The 18,073-nt window shown below is 36.7% G+C and overlaps 2 protein-coding genes across 4 annotated transcripts; one reads left to right on the forward strand and one right to left on the reverse strand.

Moving 5' to 3' along the window:
• Nucleotides 1–3,860: 3,860 nt before the first annotated feature.
• Nucleotides 3,861–8,945, forward strand: LOC133865793 (calcium-dependent protein kinase SK5-like). The gene is made up of 7 exons (XM_062302267.1): nucleotides 3,861–4,487; nucleotides 6,506–6,649; nucleotides 6,877–7,029; nucleotides 7,402–7,514; nucleotides 7,768–7,935; nucleotides 8,056–8,277; nucleotides 8,715–8,945. The coding sequence occupies exons 1-7, from the start codon at nucleotides 3,932–3,934 to the stop codon at nucleotides 8,865–8,867; spliced, it is 1,509 nt and encodes a 502-aa protein (XP_062158251.1). The 5' UTR covers nucleotides 3,861–3,931; the 3' UTR covers nucleotides 8,868–8,945.
• LOC133865795 (uncharacterized) lies at nucleotides 7,281–14,859 on the reverse strand. 3 transcript variants are annotated; one of them, XM_062302271.1, is made up of 4 exons: nucleotides 14,573–14,859; nucleotides 13,859–14,002; nucleotides 10,358–10,473; nucleotides 7,281–7,479 (listed from the first exon to the last, which is right to left on the reverse strand). In XM_062302271.1, exons 1-4 carry the CDS (start codon nucleotides 14,744–14,746, stop codon nucleotides 7,458–7,460), a joined length of 456 nt encoding a protein of 151 aa, XP_062158255.1. In that variant the 5' UTR covers nucleotides 14,747–14,859; the 3' UTR covers nucleotides 7,281–7,457. The 3 variants fall into 3 exon arrangements, with proteins under 3 accessions (XP_062158255.1, XP_062158253.1, XP_062158254.1); XM_062302270.1 differs by lacking the exon at nucleotides 7,281–7,479 and adding an exon at nucleotides 10,174–10,246 and having other exon boundaries at nucleotides 10,301–10,473; nucleotides 14,573–14,858; XM_062302269.1 differs by lacking the exon at nucleotides 7,281–7,479 and having other exon boundaries at nucleotides 9,976–10,473; nucleotides 14,573–14,856.
• Between the last annotated feature and the right edge of the window lie 3,214 nt (nucleotides 14,860–18,073).

Raw genomic sequence — 18,073 nt, forward strand, 5'->3', positions numbered from 1 at the left:
ATGATTTATGATGCTGACAGTGCAATTGGCCCTAAGGTGTCTTCCATTATTCATGAAGGAGCTTGGTATTGGCCTAGTGCCAGATCGGACAGTTTGGTTCATGTACAAAGTACGCTTCCTGAAATCCATATTGGCCGAGAGGATCTTCCTGTTTGGAGGTCTTCAACTGGAAAGTACTTTTGTGCTCAGACCTGGGATCACCTTCGACAAAGACTGCCAGAGGTTCAATGGTATCAGTTTGTCTGGTTTCCTTTGGCAATCCCTAAGCATTCTTTTATTCTTTGGATGGTGTTTAGGGATGCTCTTATTACCAAGGAAAAGATGTGTACTTGGGGTTACACGGGTCCTACCTTGTGTCTCTTTTGTTTCGCTTGTCAGGAAAATCGAGACCACCTCTTTTTCAGGTGTAGTTTCAGCCGCCGTGTTTGGAGGAGTATTATGGCTGAATGCTTGATTTTTGATCCTCCTGTGGATTGGGAAGATATTGGTAGATGGAGTGAAGTTCATTTGAAGGGAAAGAGTTTGCATGCTACCATTTGTAAGCTCTGTTTGAGGGCTACTATATATCACCTTTGGAGACACCAAAATGACTTGTTGCATGGTAATACTCCTTGTTTAGAGAAGATTTTAGTTCAGCAAGTGAAATGGGAGGTTAGATCTAGATTGATTGTTAGATGCTCGGCTAAGAGGATTGTTCATAGCCGGATGCTAGTCAGGAAATGGAACTTACAACAATTACTTTCTGTGTAATTCTGTTTGTTGTTCATTTGGAGTTTTTGTAGCTATTGAATATAACTAAAGGGTTCCAGCTCTGCTGGAGTGTATTCTTTTGATCTGTTTGGTTATAAAAGGTATTAATTCATAAAAAAAAAAAAAAAAAAAAAAAAAAAAAAAAAAGAGGCTACTATAGATAAACAAGTAAAGCTTTGACCAACAGCTGCTTCTCGGTGAGAAGATTTGGTATTAATCCACCCATATTAATACATGTGAATGGGCAGGGCAACCGGGCAACCCACATGGTAGAAGGATCTATTCTATTCTCTTTGTAAAACTATATAATTAATAGAATGTGGACATATTCACGTGTATTATTATTGATATAGGTGGGGTGTAAGAATTTCCCTTAAATTAAAAATAGTAAGACAAATCTTTGCTTGTTTGTCTCACCCACCAAACATGCACATTTTCACAACACCTATAATTATCAATTATTGCTTATTTTATATTTTATTCTAAAAATATTAATTGTCCACTCACACCAACCTAACTGAGTCTCAAATTAATAGATGGGCATGTTAATTTATAGTTAACACATACACTATTATATTTATAAAATCTAATATTGACATTAAAGTAGGTGCTAGTAGAAGATCAACTTGCTCTCAAGTCATTTAAAGTGACGTGACAAATAATACACTATTCAATTTGAAAAATCTACTCTAGACCGAGAAGTAAATTCTCTATATTTTCATTTGAAACGAAAAGGGTCTTATTTTCGATTTGATGAGGGCGACATTCATTTATGGAAATTGTTTTTAAAACAAAATCAGATTACACAAGTGAATTTATTGACCAGGATTGGGAATTCTTTTGGTATGAAACTATGAATCATCTTGAAATTATATTGCACTTATTATTTTATTTAAAAAGTAGAGCTTTTGATCAAAACAGAATAAGATCCTCTTCATTTCATTTCATTTCATTTATGCTCCGTTTGTTTTGACGTAAAATGGTTTCCGTCGTAAAATGGTTTCAAGAAAATTATTTTTCTGAAAAATATTTTTCTCCGAAAGCATTTTTCGGTGTTTGGCGCGTACAGAAAATCATAAATATTTTTCATATTTTCATTCAATCATATTAACCTATAAAAATTAATTTTTATTCAAAACATATAAATATTAATATAAAATAATATAAAAATCATTGATGACGAGATTTGGTCACTGACCGACAAGATTCTGATCATTTTTACCTGATTTCGGCTAATATAGCCAAAATTCGAGATAAAGGCCGGAATCCAGACAGTTTCGTCGGAATTTGGAATAGCCGGAGTCCGGCGAAAGTGGCCGGATCTGGCCTCTCTGGCCAAGGCAGGCCGGGATCTGGCCTCTCTGGCCAAGGCAGGCTGGGATCCGGCCTCTCTGGCCAGATCTGATCAGATGGCCGGAATCTGGCCGGTCTGGCCAGATTGGTCGCCGGAATCTGGGCTGACCGGATTCCGACGAAGGTGGCCGGATTCCATCGCCGGATTCCAGCCACATTAATCGGATGTTGTCGGATTCCGATACAGGCAATATTTCGATGGTGGTCGGCTGCTTGAACGTGATGGTCGATTGTGTCGTTTAAAATAGATCGACCACGTCTGGCATCTTCGAAAAACGATTTACGCTTTTCATTTTTTGAAATTTACTAAGCATTTTTTGTCAAACAGAAATCATTTTACGGTTGACTATTATTTTCGCCCCTACCAAACACCGAAAAATGTCGAAATCATTTTATGCCGAAACAAACAGAGTATTAATGAAATGAAGACTATCTATTTGAAATGAAATATTTGAATTTTAAGTTAATCCATTTAGCTGTCTGAACGCATTGATATGTAAAATTAGGAATTAAATGCTATTTAATCCTTCATAAAAGAAAGTGGACCCAAATCCAATGCATATGGTAAAGTCTTCTTATAAAATGGCACGTTTATCTCATTTGTTTAAAAAAATTATTCATTTTTTCATTTAACTAGTTTTATAAAAATAAAAATAAAAATAAATAAATAATATATTGCAACTTTTAAGGTAAAGCATTTTGCTTAGTTTAATATGATATTTCATCGGATAAATCTACGGCAAAAGAATTTACGTCCAAGACGTACGGCTGGTTCATCCACTTGCTTTGCTGGTATTACTCTGCGTTAAGAACAAGAAAAACGACATTAATGGTAAACCAATCACATGTACCAATTCCACTTTATGCAGACCAACTCATTAAAACATTGTTAAATCGTTCATTATTTTAAAAGCTTAAATTAATAATAAAGCATAACTTTAATTATTTAATTAAGAGTAATTCTATTTAATAAACAGCTATATAACTGTCATGCAATTTGATGATGTAGTAATAAAAATCAATCTTTAAATCAGTACTTATAAAAATCAAAAATCAAAATTAATTTTTACAGCCACGTCATCCTATTTATATGACAATCGTATAAGAGTGTCAGGATTATGATTAGATCTCCTACAATTTCAAACAAGTTATAAATTCTCAAATTACGTAATGTATGTCATTTTTAAGCATCGAAATACTTGAAAAATGCCACATTAAAAAGTGACATGTTACAATTGAGAATTGAGTATATTTTCATTAGGTTCTTGCTCTCTATGTTGTAGAAAAGCTCTGAGTCAAAAATTATATTTTGGGTTTTTTGAAGAATAAGCATCTCTACAAAAGTGAAGAAGAAGCATTTTGGAAATGAAGTGATTTATGGCTACGTCGATAACATGCCACATATTTAATAGGTGGCATTTATCAAGCGTTTCGATGCCTAGAAATAGCATAAATTACGTAATTTGAAAATTTACAATTTGTTTAAAATTGTAAGGGATCCCGATTCACTAAACAGCATTAGTACTCTTTAATAAGCGGGACTCAACATATAAAATATTTAATTGAATTAAGATGTGAATAATAGAACTAGACAAATGTTCAAATTCAAGATATTTTTTCTTATATAATATTAAAACATCACTTATTAAATAAAATAAAAAAATATAATCCAAAATAATGAATTTAATTATTTAGAGAATATTCGGAGATGGAAGTCTTCTTCCTTCTCTCCAAAAACCTAAAGAGTAAACAGTAGGGTCTGGTTGGCCTCTTAAAAGTTGAAGCTTTCTCTTCAGTCTTCTCTGATACCTGACATTGGCTCTCGATCATGAAGAACAAATCAAGCTCAGCTGCGCCACCAAGAGATTCAAAACCCACATGGGTTCTTCCATACCAGACTCAAAACCTCGCAGACCTCTACAGAATCGGTCACAAGCTCGGGCAGGGACAGTTCGGCACGACATACCTCTGCACAGACAACTCCACAGCCGAAAACTACGCGTGCAAGTCAATCCCGAAGCGCAAGCTCTTGTACACAGAGGACTACGACGACGTTCTGAGGGAGATTCAGATAATGCGGCGCTTGTCCGAGCAGCCGCACGTGGTGAAGATCCGAGGCGCGTACGAGGACGCGGCGGCTGTGCACTTGGTGATGGAGCTGTGTGAAGGCGGGGAGCTGTTGCGTAGGATAGTAAGGAAGGGGAATTACAGTGAGAGAGAGGCTGCCAAGTTGATGAAGACGGTTGTTGAGGTTGTGGACGCCTGTCATTCGCATGGAGTCATGCATAGAGATCTCAAGCCTGAGAACTTCTTGTTTGATCGTGACGACGAAGCTGCCGCTCTCAAAGCCACTGATTTTGGGCTCTCCGTATTCTATAAACCAGGTTAACCACCTTAATTTAATTTCCTGTTCTTCAAATTTAATTATGTTTATGTTTAGTGTCCGTTAGTTTTAAAATGCATGCAGTTGATTAAATTGAGTTTTAAAAATACTATTAAACATTTGATAAAATCATGCTTCCAAGTATATATAAATCATGCGCTTTTTAAAACGCACTTCCCTAATTGTGGTTTGAAAACATAAATTTTTCAACATCTTCAAAAGTAATACCTTTTGCGATTTTTTTTTTCTTTCTTGTTAAATGTATTTTTAGCCTGCAAAATCACGGGCCAAACTCACTCTTACTTTTTCTTTTTAAATCTTTAACATTTTTTTTCTTCTCATATGTGAATTTAAATGGTTGTTTTGAGTCATCTTCAGATGCTTAAACGGCATTAGGATCTTCTATAATTATTTGTCCGAATTCGAGAGAATTCGAGTAGGTAATTATGAGAGATCATTTATGGAATCCATCTAACCAAATAAAGTAGTGGATCCAGATCTCAACGAATAAATGAAGATCTTAATTTACTGTTTGAATTGTTAACAATTCATGTACAAAATATGAGAGAATATTTAAAGGTTCACTTATCTAAAAAGATAGACATTCATTCAGTAAGTTTCAAAAACAGCTGATTGATTGAAAGGTACAAGAATAACCTATCGAATAGACGGATCGTTACCCTCTTTTGCTACGCTCTTCCCCCTCCGGGAATTCATAGTTCCTAAAAGATGCTTGTTTTGGCCGGATTTCCTTGAAATGAATTAGTTAATAAAAAAAAAAAAATTAAGATATGTAAAATGAAAGTAAAAAAATTTATATTCTTAATCATTATAAATTTTTTCCAAACAAATGGATAACAAACTGTCTAAACCTATTCAGATAGATAGGTGAACCCAATAAATACTCTATCATATTTATTGTTCAAATTACTAATCATGTGAAATTGCTGAAATCTGTATCCTGGGTCCAAGTGTTGCTTAAGTGTGATACAAGTAAATAGTTATATATTAATTCTGGGTTTCTCTCATTCAATTATTTATGATTAGACGCCACTCCTTTCCTCTACGTACAATATTAATTCTCTCGGAGATGGAATTTACCGACCGTGGATTGATGCTAAGGTCATGGGGCTCAAAAATGTTCAGACAATAATGCACGTACATGGGAAACAAGGCTCATGTCTCACAATGGACATGGAGTGCGTCCGGCATGGCAACTCCAAGAATGTTGTATATATGTTTACTTTATGGTTCCATCATAAAATTAGTGTATTAGGGTTGAGAGGTCTAACTATTTTTTTAATTAAATAAATCACGTTAAGATCAACCTATATAGTCTTATACTTATACCTTGACATGACACAACACATAAGAATTGACAATTTTTTGCATGACCTGCGAATACGACATGAACTCCAACATGAAGTTAACAGTTAAGCCTGATGAGTCTAACACATTTAATTACGAATCACTCTTTAGACCCGTTTTTCGTCCACCAAATTAACAGATTCTGTTAGTTTGTCACGTCATATACAATAAGAAATCCATACGTGTCTATTACAATAAAAAAATATAAATAAATAAAACTTAAAAATTATTTTATTTTTTTAAAAAAATAAAAAATAGCAAAGGGGTGGTTGCAGGAGGTGGCCCGACCATGTCTTCAGGTGGCGCACGGCCTCCCCTATGCCTTGGGTGGCCACGTATCGATTTCCTATTAGATATGACGTGACAAACTAACCGAATCTGTTAACTTGGTGGACGAAAAATGAGTTCAGGGAATAATTCGTAATTATAGTTTAACACAGGGAGTGATTTGTAATTTAGGCCAACCCCAAGGACCAGTGATGCAATTATCCCTTAATTAAATAAGTTGGGTTAACGATAACCCATATACTCTTATAAAATTATAACTCATGCTTTGACACAATCTGAACCGGACACGCAAACACAAATTACGACTCCTAATTTATTTGTAATATGGTTGTGAATTACCGGTTTCGTATAATTTTGTTTTAGGTCAAATATTCTCTGAAGTTGTTGGGAGTCCATGCTATGTTGCACCAGAAGTGTTGCGCAAGTGTTATGGACCTGAAATAGATGTATGGAGCGCGGGAGTTATATTATACATATTGTTAAGTGGGACGCCACCTTTCTGGGCCGGTAGTTATCTCTGACTTTATAGGGATGTGTTTGTTGCACAACCCAAATGCACAACTCTTATACAAATCGAGACACATTGGACTACCATGCATGGGTCCTACCAATGTGTCTCAAGTTGTGTAAGAGTTATGCATTTTGGTCGTGCAAAAATCATTTTCCGACTTCATATATTGGTAGCTACATCTGTTACTGAAGAAATGGATAAGAGCTTTCTTTCTTATTTACAGAATCTGAAAGGGGGATCTTTCAAGAGATTTTACAAGGAAAACTAGACCTTCAATCTGAACCATGGCCCAGCATTTCAGACAGTGCCAAGAATCTCATACGGAAAATGCTTGATAGGGATCCAAAGACAAGGCTAACAGCTCCTGATCTCCTTTGTAAAGTCTTTCACTAGAAATAACCAGAGTTTGCCTTGCCTAATATGACGTTTTCTGTTATTATTGAATATGAACATCTCCAAGCATTAAGTGAGTTTGAGCTAAAAAGAGTGAGTACTAATTTTGACCATCCATATTCAATAACACGAGACGAATAAAGATTTTCAACAATTTTACTGCCCAGATTGCTAGCAATTCGGGCAGTAAATTGTTGGGGATCCTGATTCAGCACAATAAAAAGATTCAAGTCAAACTCAAATGAGCAAGGTCTGTTTGGCATTTATAAGAAAATGATACTTAAACAAGTCATAGCATGATTAATTACATTTGATATGTATAAGGTTGTTATACTAAACTGATCTTTTGTATCAGGCCACCCGTGGATTGTAGACGACATTGCTCCAGATATACCTCTTGATTCTGCAGTGTTAACACGCCTGGAACAATTCTCTGCAATGAACAAGCTTAAGAAGATGGCTTTGCGCGTAAGACACAAATAGATTAGAAATTACATATTTTAGTTTTACATAAATCTGAATGGATTTCTTGCGTTATCTTCAATTGCTACCCTCATGTTCTGGAAAGACGCCCTCACACACGGGCTGAAGAAATTTCTTTCAATTCAGTCTGACTTGAATTCAAATGCATGTGATTCTCACGCATAATTCATGGATAGAAAGAGACAATGGTGACATTTTTATGTGTAAATTGAGCTCAAACTTTCAACCGCAATTGCAGGTTATAGCTGAGAGGCTTTCTGCAGAAGAAATAGGTGATTTGAAAGATTGGTTCAAAAGGATGGACACAGACAACAGTGGAACAATAACATTGGATGAACTTAAAGGCGGCTTACAGCAAGTTAGCTCTGAACTTATGGAATCTGAGATCAAGGATCTTATGGCTGCAGTAAGAATATAGTCTCCACCATTGATCTACTCTACAGTAGTTCTGATGCCATCTTTCTTCTAGTCATCTAAACTTGATACCGGCCTGGACAAATAATTTAGCTTTGGGTGTTTTTGACAGGCAGATTTTGATAACAGTGGAACCATAGACTATGGTGAATTCGTTGCTGCTACTCTACACTTGAATAAGTTGGAGAGAGAGAACTTATTGTCAGCTTTCTATTTTTTTGACAAGGACAGTAGTGGTTACATAACCATTGATGAGCTTCAACAAGCCTGCAAAGAGTTTGGTTTAAGTGAAGGCCATCTTGATGAAATGATCAAAGAAATTGATCAAGATAATGTAAGTTAATCCATTTAGATTTGTGTTATTTTTTACGGAGCAAAATTTCAAGATAGTGCCAATGAACTTAATAGCTTTATGCCTCCATAAAGTGAATTGATTCCATAAACCTATTACTTGAGAAATCGTGGCTCCTTTTTGTTAATGCTTTTTTAGAGGGTAATTTTTGTTTGAAAATGTGTTGTGATGTAACATAAAGGTAAAAATAGTTTTGAACGTTTTGTGTTTTGAGTTGTTTGATAACATTTTTGTTTTGAAAAACAGAAAACAACAAAAAAAGCCAGTATCTCTCTTGGTTTTATCAAATGATATCAAGAGCTCTTTCTCTCTCTCTCTCTCTCTCTCTCTCTCTCTATATATATATATATATATATATACAGCTTTCTTTCTAGGAACCTATGCTAGCATCAGAACAATAACGAAGCTTAATGTTTCAGGATGGACGAATTGATTACGAGGAATTTGCTGCAATGATGAGGAAGGGCAATGGAGGAATGGGGAGGAGAACCATGAGAAGCAAGATAAACTTGGAAGATGCTCTGAAACTGGAGAACAATGGGTCTCATGAACTGATTGATTGTACACCGTAGGTAATCATTTGGTGAATCTTTTTGGAACGTTCTTATGGAAAGAAACCACTGTTTAAATATTAATCTTCACAAGTAGTTCTTACTAATTTTGTATGGCTTTCTGATTTAAGGCCAGGTACTCATAGGCTACACATGGAGCTAACCCTCTCTCAACCCCAAAACCCTTCCCCCCCCCCCCCCCCCCCCCCCTCAACAACTAGGGGTGACATTTCATATTTGTCTGTCGAGTTCGGTTCAACTTTAACCCGACCTATTTAATTAAATTGGTCAGACCCTTTAACCCTAATCCGCTAATTTCTTGTTCATTTCGTATTGGATTCGTGGTCGTATCAAAAATTGACAGCCCTAAACATTGAATGTCGAGTTTGGATCGTGTCAAGACATGGGTATAAAACTATATAAAAACTATACAAGTCAACTCTAACCCGACCTATTTAATTAAACGAATCAAACCCTTCAACCCTAACCTGCTAATTTCGGGTTGGTTTCATATCAAATTCGCAGGTCGTGTAAAAAATGGTCAACCCTAATCCAATCCCTCTCAATTGGCTTGGCTTGATCATCCACAGAATTTGTAGTCCTCATTTGCTAATACAAAGCGAATTATGTGTTATCGTTTGCTCGCGGTTCTAACTAATTTCCAATCATTGTACTCAGTCTCTTCAAGCTTCAAGTACCTACTTCCAAAAAATTCATGAATGCAAAAACTGTAAAGTAGATTACTGAAGCTTCAAGAATCCATTTCTAGATTACACCTTGGATCCATTAAATTTCAGCAACTCCTAACCAAATATGATAAATCATCAGGAAGTTCTATGGTCTAAATCTCCCAAAATCAAAGAGTAAAACTCACTCCATAGAAATGCTTTCCAGATAGCAAATCAACCACTTCCAATCTACTAAATTTCAAAACACAAGGAAAAAAATTGGGAGCCTAGGTAATTCATTGTCTTTTCTTTTCTTTTCTTTTTCTTTTTAAAAGTTATGTGGCAAGGATACACGTATATAACCTTGAATGAAGCAATTACCGATAATGCAGACCTAAAGTGATCATTAACAAGCACAGGCAAAATACATACTTTATATATATATATATAGGTGAACGCAATTCATTAAAAAGTGCAATTTAAGTACATAAGAAGTATACAAAAAAACCCCTAGCTAGTAGAAGAAAAAATATCAAGAAAAACATGAATTCTATAAATGTTCAAGTCCACGATGGCTGTCCATTGATTGAGAGTCTTAAAGAAACAAATCCATAAGTTCTGTCTTGCCTTATGTGGTGTATTTAGAGGGAGAGAAATAATTCGCGCTTTGAAGACCGTGTGGACTTAAACATTTCTAGCTTTCAAGTAGGAGTAAACGGACGATTACAACATATTCATAAATAAATACATTGTTTGATTTTCAAGGGGAAGACACGATTACAACACATTCAAATGAAAGGCAAATTAAAAGCAAATTTTCACATCTTAGAGACAGGAAGGTACTTGGTATGACGACCCTGGGCAATTATTTTGCCAGTCTTTTTCTTCCTCAACTCAACACTGACAACTCCAACAGCCTTCCCAACACGTAAAGCCCTAGCCTCAATCTCAATTTCCTCCTACATTCACAGCAAGAAAATTTGTTAGCAATATTTGATTCAAAATCTAAGACGTAAGTTGCTGCAAGAAAATGCTAAAAGGGGACCCTGGAAAGGAGGAAAAACGCTCCATATTTCCAAACTCCAAAAGCCGATTTGATATTTTAGCAAAACAACTTCCATAAGTTTTAGAGAGAACATAATTGCTGACACTTGACAAGATTTGAACAAATACATCAAAAACCAATATATTCATCCAAGATTTACAACTTGATAACATAGGCAAACGACTACCAAGAAAAAAAAAAAAAAAAGAATAAACATACCATTATGCGTAACTATGCTCAGGTTTCCCATATCAAATCCACAGCTTCAACTCATACCTTTCATATTTTTATCATAAAATATGCCCCTTACAATACTATAATCTATATTTGTGAATGCCTTTTTCCTTTATTAGTGCTTATTGTTGAATAATTATCTGAAGTCTAATGCTTATCAACCTACTTCACAATGGCCACTCAATATTTTGCCATTTAACTCTAAATAAGGACGTAATCCTTTAAAAGTAATAAGGAGATTAAAGCTCTTTACAGAAGGGCAAAACAACTCTATGAGGAAGACATCTCACCAGACATGAATCAAAAAGAAAAAAGAAAAAAGAAAAATTACACTTTAACCCCCTTGATGTTGACACCAATTCACAATTCTGGTACTAATGTTTCAATTGCGTCAATTGCAGCCCATAAAGTTCAAGAAATTTGCAATCCACCCCTTTCCATCCAATTTTGCCGTCTAAAAAGACGGAAGTGACCCCACATGCCACGCACATGCCTTTTTTAGACAAAGGTGGACAAAAATGCCCTCATTTAAACAGCACCGTTTTGTCCAAAAAAACCCCAAAAAATACATCAAAACACTTTAGGCCTCCCCAAACCGTAGAATATGAACCTGGGACACATGTCCCTCCTCAAAGCCATCCTCCTCTCTTCATCTGTACGATGGTGGTCTGTCGGTTATCAATGGTGTTCGGCGGTTCTGTTTGGTTCGGAGAGCGTCTTCTTGATCTGGTGCCGTTGGTGCTGTCGGCCGAGTGTGGTTATGTGCTTTCGGACGAGTCTGCGCTGGTAGTTGGTGATGATGAGGGAACTGGTTTCTCTGAAAGGTCTGGAAAAGATTGCCGCAATTAATACCGTTTTGGTGATGGTGGTTATGGTTGGCGAGGGACTCAGAAGCCCTTTGATTTGACAAGGTGAGCTCGAAACAGGAACTGTCGGGTTTCACCATTGATGACATGGTGTTTCTGGAGTCCAAAGCTCTCTTCCAAAATCCCAAATCCACGTCTTCTTCTCTCCTCCAACCTGTTGTGGGTTTGCTGTTTGGAGGGCTGATTTGCAGCGACAAATCTGGTTGTGCCGGGAATAACTCCATCTTCTACTATTGTTATTGTCGACGATGCAGTACTCGTGCATGATCCAATTGGTTTTGATCCCTTCAGGAGGCTTCCCGCCGTAAAACACCAGCGCCTTCTTAACACCAACCTTCTGGGGGTGAAGATTACGGGCTCCACGTGCTTGAAGAAGCCAAAATGACTACTCTACCCTCCTTTCAAGTCCAGCCTCTCTTCACTTTCAAGAGAAAAGAACAAAAATAAAACTAAATGCGAAAACACATCGGCTACCCAGGTCATTGTGAAAATTTCAAAATCCCATGCATCTCGGTTTGGTGCCCTTTATTGGAGAAAATCTTGTGAGCTTTTGCTGCAGACTCCTAAAGGAAAAGGCACAGCTATATCTAGAACCCTTTCACGTGCATGTCTAGTTCCATAATAGAGGCTATGTTCTCCTCTGTTTTAACAAACAAAAACAGAGGCCACAACATGAGCATGAACTTCATGCTTCACATCCTATTGCTCCACTTAACAGAGGCAAACCCTTCTCAATGTCTGTCCTCCACAGCACCCCTTTTTTTTTTACATATTCAACTTCAAATTTGAAAGTTACATGTAACTTTTGCTAATAGATTGTCAAATAGCTTTAGCTCGTTATTGACAAAGACCTAGATCAACAAACGAACAAAATGAATCCAAAGAAGCAGAGCTCGAAGCAAAAAGCAGAGAGAGATTGAGAGAGGGATAACAAGCTAAATGTCGTTTTTTTATAAGAGCTATAATAAAAAAGAGGAGGGGAGAGAGGAGAGAGAAAGATACAGTGAAGAGCATGCGAGAGGCAATGTGGGGTCCAGTTGGGTATTGCTCCAGCTCCACCTGAAGCAGAGAAATTCACACAGATCATCAAGAAGTGATCTAGAAACTGCTATATATGCTGAAAACTCTGTTGGTGTTTCAGAGAGAGATAGAGACCTTTGGGTTGGAGAACTGTTGAAGATCACCAAAGAGGCCTTCTAGTTGCTTCAGCTTCATCTTTCGTGTTGTTCAGTGAAGACAACGCATGCACGTACGGGACGAGTTGGGGTTTTTTTCATTTTACTAAAACGGTGCGTTTTGTGAAGAAATGAGAGCATTTTCAGTAAGTTAGAACTAAAAACGCAGGTGCGCGACATGTGGGTGCATTTCCGTTTCATCAGACAGCACAATTGGACAGAAGGGGGTGAATTGCAAATTTCTTGAACTTTATGAGCTGCAATTGACGCAATTGAAACATTGGTACCAGAATTGCAAATTGGTGTCAACTTCAGGGGGGTAAAGTGTAATTTCCCTAAAGAAAAAAGAATATATATATAAAGAAAATAAATTTATCCAGCATCAACCTTTTAATGTCACGTGATCACTCCCCACCAGGCCAAATTATCAGCCTTATAATTTGTTGATGAGCATACGTAAGCAAACCTTCGATTCCTTTCATTACCCGAAATCTCTCTTGGAGATTTGCATATTTTCAAGAGCGTCTGCCATGCTCCTTAAAACAGGTTCCCAATTCAAGGTAATCACTGCCCTCCAAATTAGGTCTGTCCATTATCTCTCCTTCAAGCCCAGTTTAAGTGCTAAAAATCTTACTAGGCGAGTGGTCTCTAACCTCAAGGGATACAAAAATATAACGAATGGAGGCCATATCTTGCTACGAGTCACTCTCATAACTATTTCTCTGGATTTCTTTTGGAAAACTATCCAAATTGATCTTGCAACCAGACAATAAGTAACATCCAAAATGCGATTTTTGCTAAGGGCGCAATTTTGCATAGGAAAAGGTGCAAATTAAACTGAAATAACAAGAACACTAATACCAGTATTGCCACAATGCACGCAGTACTGGTAAGCATATAACAATATCAGTTTCCCTCTTCGTTCTTAGACTCAACCAGTTATTCTGAAATCTGATAGACACATTTCAATTTATACTACAGTGATTATTAAAAAAAATAAAAAACTAAAAGGGTAAAAACTCACATCAGCATAAGCAGCATCCAAGTATGAAACATTGATCTCCACCGAAACTCCGGTTGTTGGAGCTCCAACAGTGTATATAACAGCTGAACCCACTAAGTCCACCAGCGTTGCCGTTGCTCCACCATGTAAGAAATTGCCGGTGTTCTTGATAAAATAAAAACAATGATCAGAAACGGTGTCAGAGACAGAGAGAGAAAGAGAAGACTTTGCATGTAATTTTCCTGCTTTCAAGAGGAGATATTGCCTGTGGTGAAAAGCAAGAAAAGCACTTCCAAGTTCCTCACCTGAAGTTACCCACAAACGTCTACTTTCTCTTGTTTTCCCGAGTTTTCTCATCATTAACCGGACGGAGGGTCATGATCTTTTTACTATCATTCATACGGTAAATAAAACAAGTGGGTTAAAGTTAAATTTCGGATTCAGAAAGGGACCTCGAACTAGACCCTCCATTTTCAGCCACCAAAGGTCAAATTTTGATTGATGTTTCATAAAAAGAATTGGGTTACCAAAAAATTCTTAAATTCAGAGGGCGACCCAGAAATCAGAGTCTAAAAATTCCATTTCCTGTTGCTTTGTTTTTTTCTGGGCATTTCCTGATGCTTAAAACGAAGGTTGTTTTCTCATACAATGAAATGGATCAGTGTCAAACAAACCAACGACTCGCGTCTGTGGTGTGTGCTGCGAGAATAAGAAGAAGAAGAAGAAGAAACCAACCAGTAAACGGCTGGGGACTTTAAAGGAGCAAATGAGACGGCCGGGTTCGATGAGATCGAGACGAAGGCCTTGCATGGTGAAGCGTTCGAAGAATCTGAGAGGCAGTCCATCGATTGTGGATGCGTTCTTGTTTCCTCCTTTCTCCAGGTATCTCTTCACTGCTTCCAATTCCATTCTCTCTCTCTCTCTCTCGACTCCGGAATCCGTGGACACTCACGGGAATCTGAGATTTTCCCTCCCTCTTTCTTGCGCCACCAAACCAATCGATAAATAAATAGGGTTAAGTACTTTTTTTGCTCTTTAAATTTTAACAAAAAAAAAATTCACTTTGGTTTCATTATCATCACAGTCGTGCCCGGTGCCTCGCTATCGCTATAGTTAGATTCCTCCTTTCTTTTTTTCTTTTTTCTTTTTTTTTTTTAAAAAAAAAAAAAAAAAAATCACTTGTACCAAGCTTGGCAATTTTTACACGACCCGCAAATTCCGACACGAACACGACACGAATATATAAGATTTAGGTTTAGGCTATGACCCGTTTATGACACGTTTAGAACCCGTTAATGATTTGTTTATGACCCACCAACCCGTTTATGACCTATCAACCCATTTATAACATATTTATGACACGATAATTACACATTTTTTACCAAATTAGTTAAATGGATTGACACGCTAATCCGATAGGTTGACACGACAACCCAAATTGCCAAGCCTGTCTTGCACCATATTCCTTATAAGTTGCTTGAGCATTGAAAATAGTATAGTACTTCTCAATGTAATGATTATTATAATCATAAATTTGATTATCTCTTTTCATATTTCTCATCATTCTACACGCTGGCCCAACCATTCTTCTCTTTTTTTCTTCTTCTTTTTTGTTCAAGCAATTACCACCTCCCCCTTGGTTCTTGCTCCGAGAGAGATTAAGGCCAATTTAGTAATCCCCCTCCCCTTCCTTATGGAATATTTTTTTTTTTAGTGAGAGTAAAAAGTGATTGATGTGATATAAATTATAAAGAATTCATATGGAAAAGTATAAAATTTTGTATTGTAATGAATTTTTTTATTTAAATAATAATAAAAAAATTGTTGATGTGATATAAAAAGTAAAATAAGTTAATAATATTTTGAGTTGATGTTTTTTGGAAAAGGTAAAAATAAGGGGAAGGGGGAGGGGAGGGGGTTATTAAATGGGGAAGTTGAAGGATGCGAGGCAGGAGGTGAAGAGCTCACTAGAGGAGGAATTGGTAGCGATGGAGTATTGTCGTAACCATCACCACTTCCCACCCAAATCCAAGTTTGTTTAGATTTTCAGCAGATTTCCACTAAACCTATCATCGACAAGTTCAAGATTTTGAGGCAAATCCAAAATTAGAAGACTTCGGCTATGGCTTGTTCAAAAATCAAAGCATTAGAAGCTGAACAAGGTCTATTTGGAGGGAAATAGTGGCTGACTTAGTGTCTGCCTTTAGGAATTGAGAGAGAGAGAGAGTATAAATAAAATGAAAGAGCCTTTGGCAGGTTTCTATTCCCAATGATTGCTCTTGGTGTTGGAATAAGTTGTTGGGGAGTGGTTCTTAGATTTTCCTTTGGCATGATAAGTGGCATCCTACCGGTTATCTGCTGGATTGTTTTGGCTCCCGTGCAGTGCATGACTCAGGTATTCCCCTTGATGCTAAGGTGTCTAAGATCATTAAGGGTGGGGACTGGTACTGGCCATTTGCCCGGTTCAATACTATTGTGAAAATTCAAAGTAGGCTACTTGAGATTCTTATTGGAGGTGAGGATTTGGCTGTTTGACACTCTCCCAATGATGCTTATTCTTGTGCAGCTACTTAGGATTAGTTGCGAGTAAAACTTCGGTTGTTGCGTTGTGGAAGTTGGTTTGGCACCCTCTGGCCATCCCTTGGCATTATTTATTTCTATGGTTGGTTTTTAGAGAGGGTATAGTGACTAAATACCAGATGAGTAGTTGGGGGTATATTGGCAATGTGCTTTGCTTGTTTTGTCATGCTTGTCGTGAAAGTCAAGAGCATCCTTTTTTTTTCAGTGCGGATTTAGTTTGAGGATATGGAGGACTTTGATGTCTACGTGCCTTTTTACTGACATTCCGTCTGAATGGGAGAAGGTTATGACTTGGAGCATTGCTACACTCCAGGGGAAAGGTTTACAAGCTAGTCTTGGTAAACTTTGTTTAGGTGCATGCATTTATCATCTCTAGCAACAAATAAATGCTTTGGTGCATAACAGCAATTTGAGAACTGAGGAAACTATGGTTAAACAGATTACATTGGAAATTCGTACTCGAATCCTTACTAAGGGATCTTTTAAGAATCTAGATAAATGTATAGAGCTTGTAATTAGTTTGAATTTACAAAAGTTGTTGATATAGGTTTGTTGCTTTCCCATAGTAATGACTGTATAAGTCGTTATGGATAGTGTCCTCTACTCGAGGTTTTTGGGCTAGTGTTTACTAGCGTGTACAGTTGGTTGAGCTTTATAAAATTTTTTGATTCATAAAAATAAAAAATAAAAAAAATAAAAAATAAAAAAATAAAGAAAAAAAAATAAAGTAAAAGCAAAAAAAATAAAAAAAATTAATAGTTTAAGAAAAAATTAAGGGACGCTATTGTATAATATTTTTAAATAAGGAAGCAAAATGTAATTTTGTTATCTAAATTTAGAGGAAATAGTTAGGTGTCTGTTGTTAGCGTTCTAATACTTAATATTACTTCCCTCCATTAATCATTAAAAAAATAATAACAATAATGGAAATTCACGTTAATGCTTTTCAGAGCATGAAACTTGTCCATGGATCATTGATATCATTTAAAAAATAATAATTGAAAACATTTTAAAAAAATAGAAAAAAATAGATAATTATACAATTAGTCCCCATAGTTGGCCTAAATTACAAATTACTTCCTATAGTATCAAAATTATGGATAATTGCACCATTTGTTCCTGTGGTATGTCATAATTATTTTTCACTCCCTATGGTTTAAAAAGTTAATGGGAGATCCTTGTGGTTAGCAATAATTACAAATCGATCCATGAAGTCAAATTTCGTTAAGAATTTTAACAGATTCTTTCAAATGCCACGTCAGCACTACGTGTCGCCAATAAGATGGCGACACGTGTCTATCTTAATAAATAAATATAATTTTATTAAAAAATAAATAAATATACTTATTTTTTGAAAAAATAAAAAAGGGAAGGTAAGGGTTGGCTGGGCCACCCCCAATGATCGCCTGAGAGGCCGCAGCCACCCCTAGAGGTGGCTAGGGGTGGTTATCGGGCCACCCCTAGTAGATTCAGGGGTGGCCCGAAGGCCACCCCCAAGCCATTGGGGTGGCTGTGCGCCACCCCCGGTGACTGGGGATGCCGCGGCCACCCCCATAGGTGTCCGGGGGTGGCGCACGGGCAGTCACCCCTTGCTTTTCCTTTTTTCTTTTATTTTCCTTTTATTTTTATTTTTTTAAAAATAAGTATATTTATTTA

The sequence above is a fragment of the Alnus glutinosa genome, chromosome 4 (genome assembly GCF_958979055.1).
Source record: "Alnus glutinosa chromosome 4, dhAlnGlut1.1, whole genome shotgun sequence".
Taxonomy (NCBI): domain Eukaryota; kingdom Viridiplantae; phylum Streptophyta; class Magnoliopsida; order Fagales; family Betulaceae; genus Alnus; species Alnus glutinosa.

Coding starts and splice junctions, on each gene's coding strand:
- LOC133865793 (XM_062302267.1), top strand. CDS start 3,932: ATGAAGAACAAATCAAGCTCAGCTGCGCCACCAAGAGATTCAAAACCC. Junction 7,030..7,401: donor AACAGCTCCTGATCTCCTTT/GTAAAGTCTTTC, acceptor CTTTTGTATCAG/GCCACCCGTGGATTGTAGAC. Junction 7,515..7,767: donor TTAAGAAGATGGCTTTGCGC/GTAAGACACAAA, acceptor CCGCAATTGCAG/GTTATAGCTGAGAGGCTTTC.
- LOC133865795 (XM_062302269.1), bottom strand. CDS start 14,746: ATGGAATTGGAAGCAGTGAAGAGATACCTGGAGAAAGGAGGAAACAAG. Junction 14,003..14,572: donor AAGTCCCCAGCCGTTTACTG/GTTGGTTTCTTC, acceptor TATTTTATCAAG/AACACCGGCAATTTCTTACA. Junction 10,474..13,858: donor TGGATGCTGCTTATGCTGAT/GTGAGTTTTTAC, acceptor CTGTGAATGTAG/GAGGAAATTGAGATTGAGGC.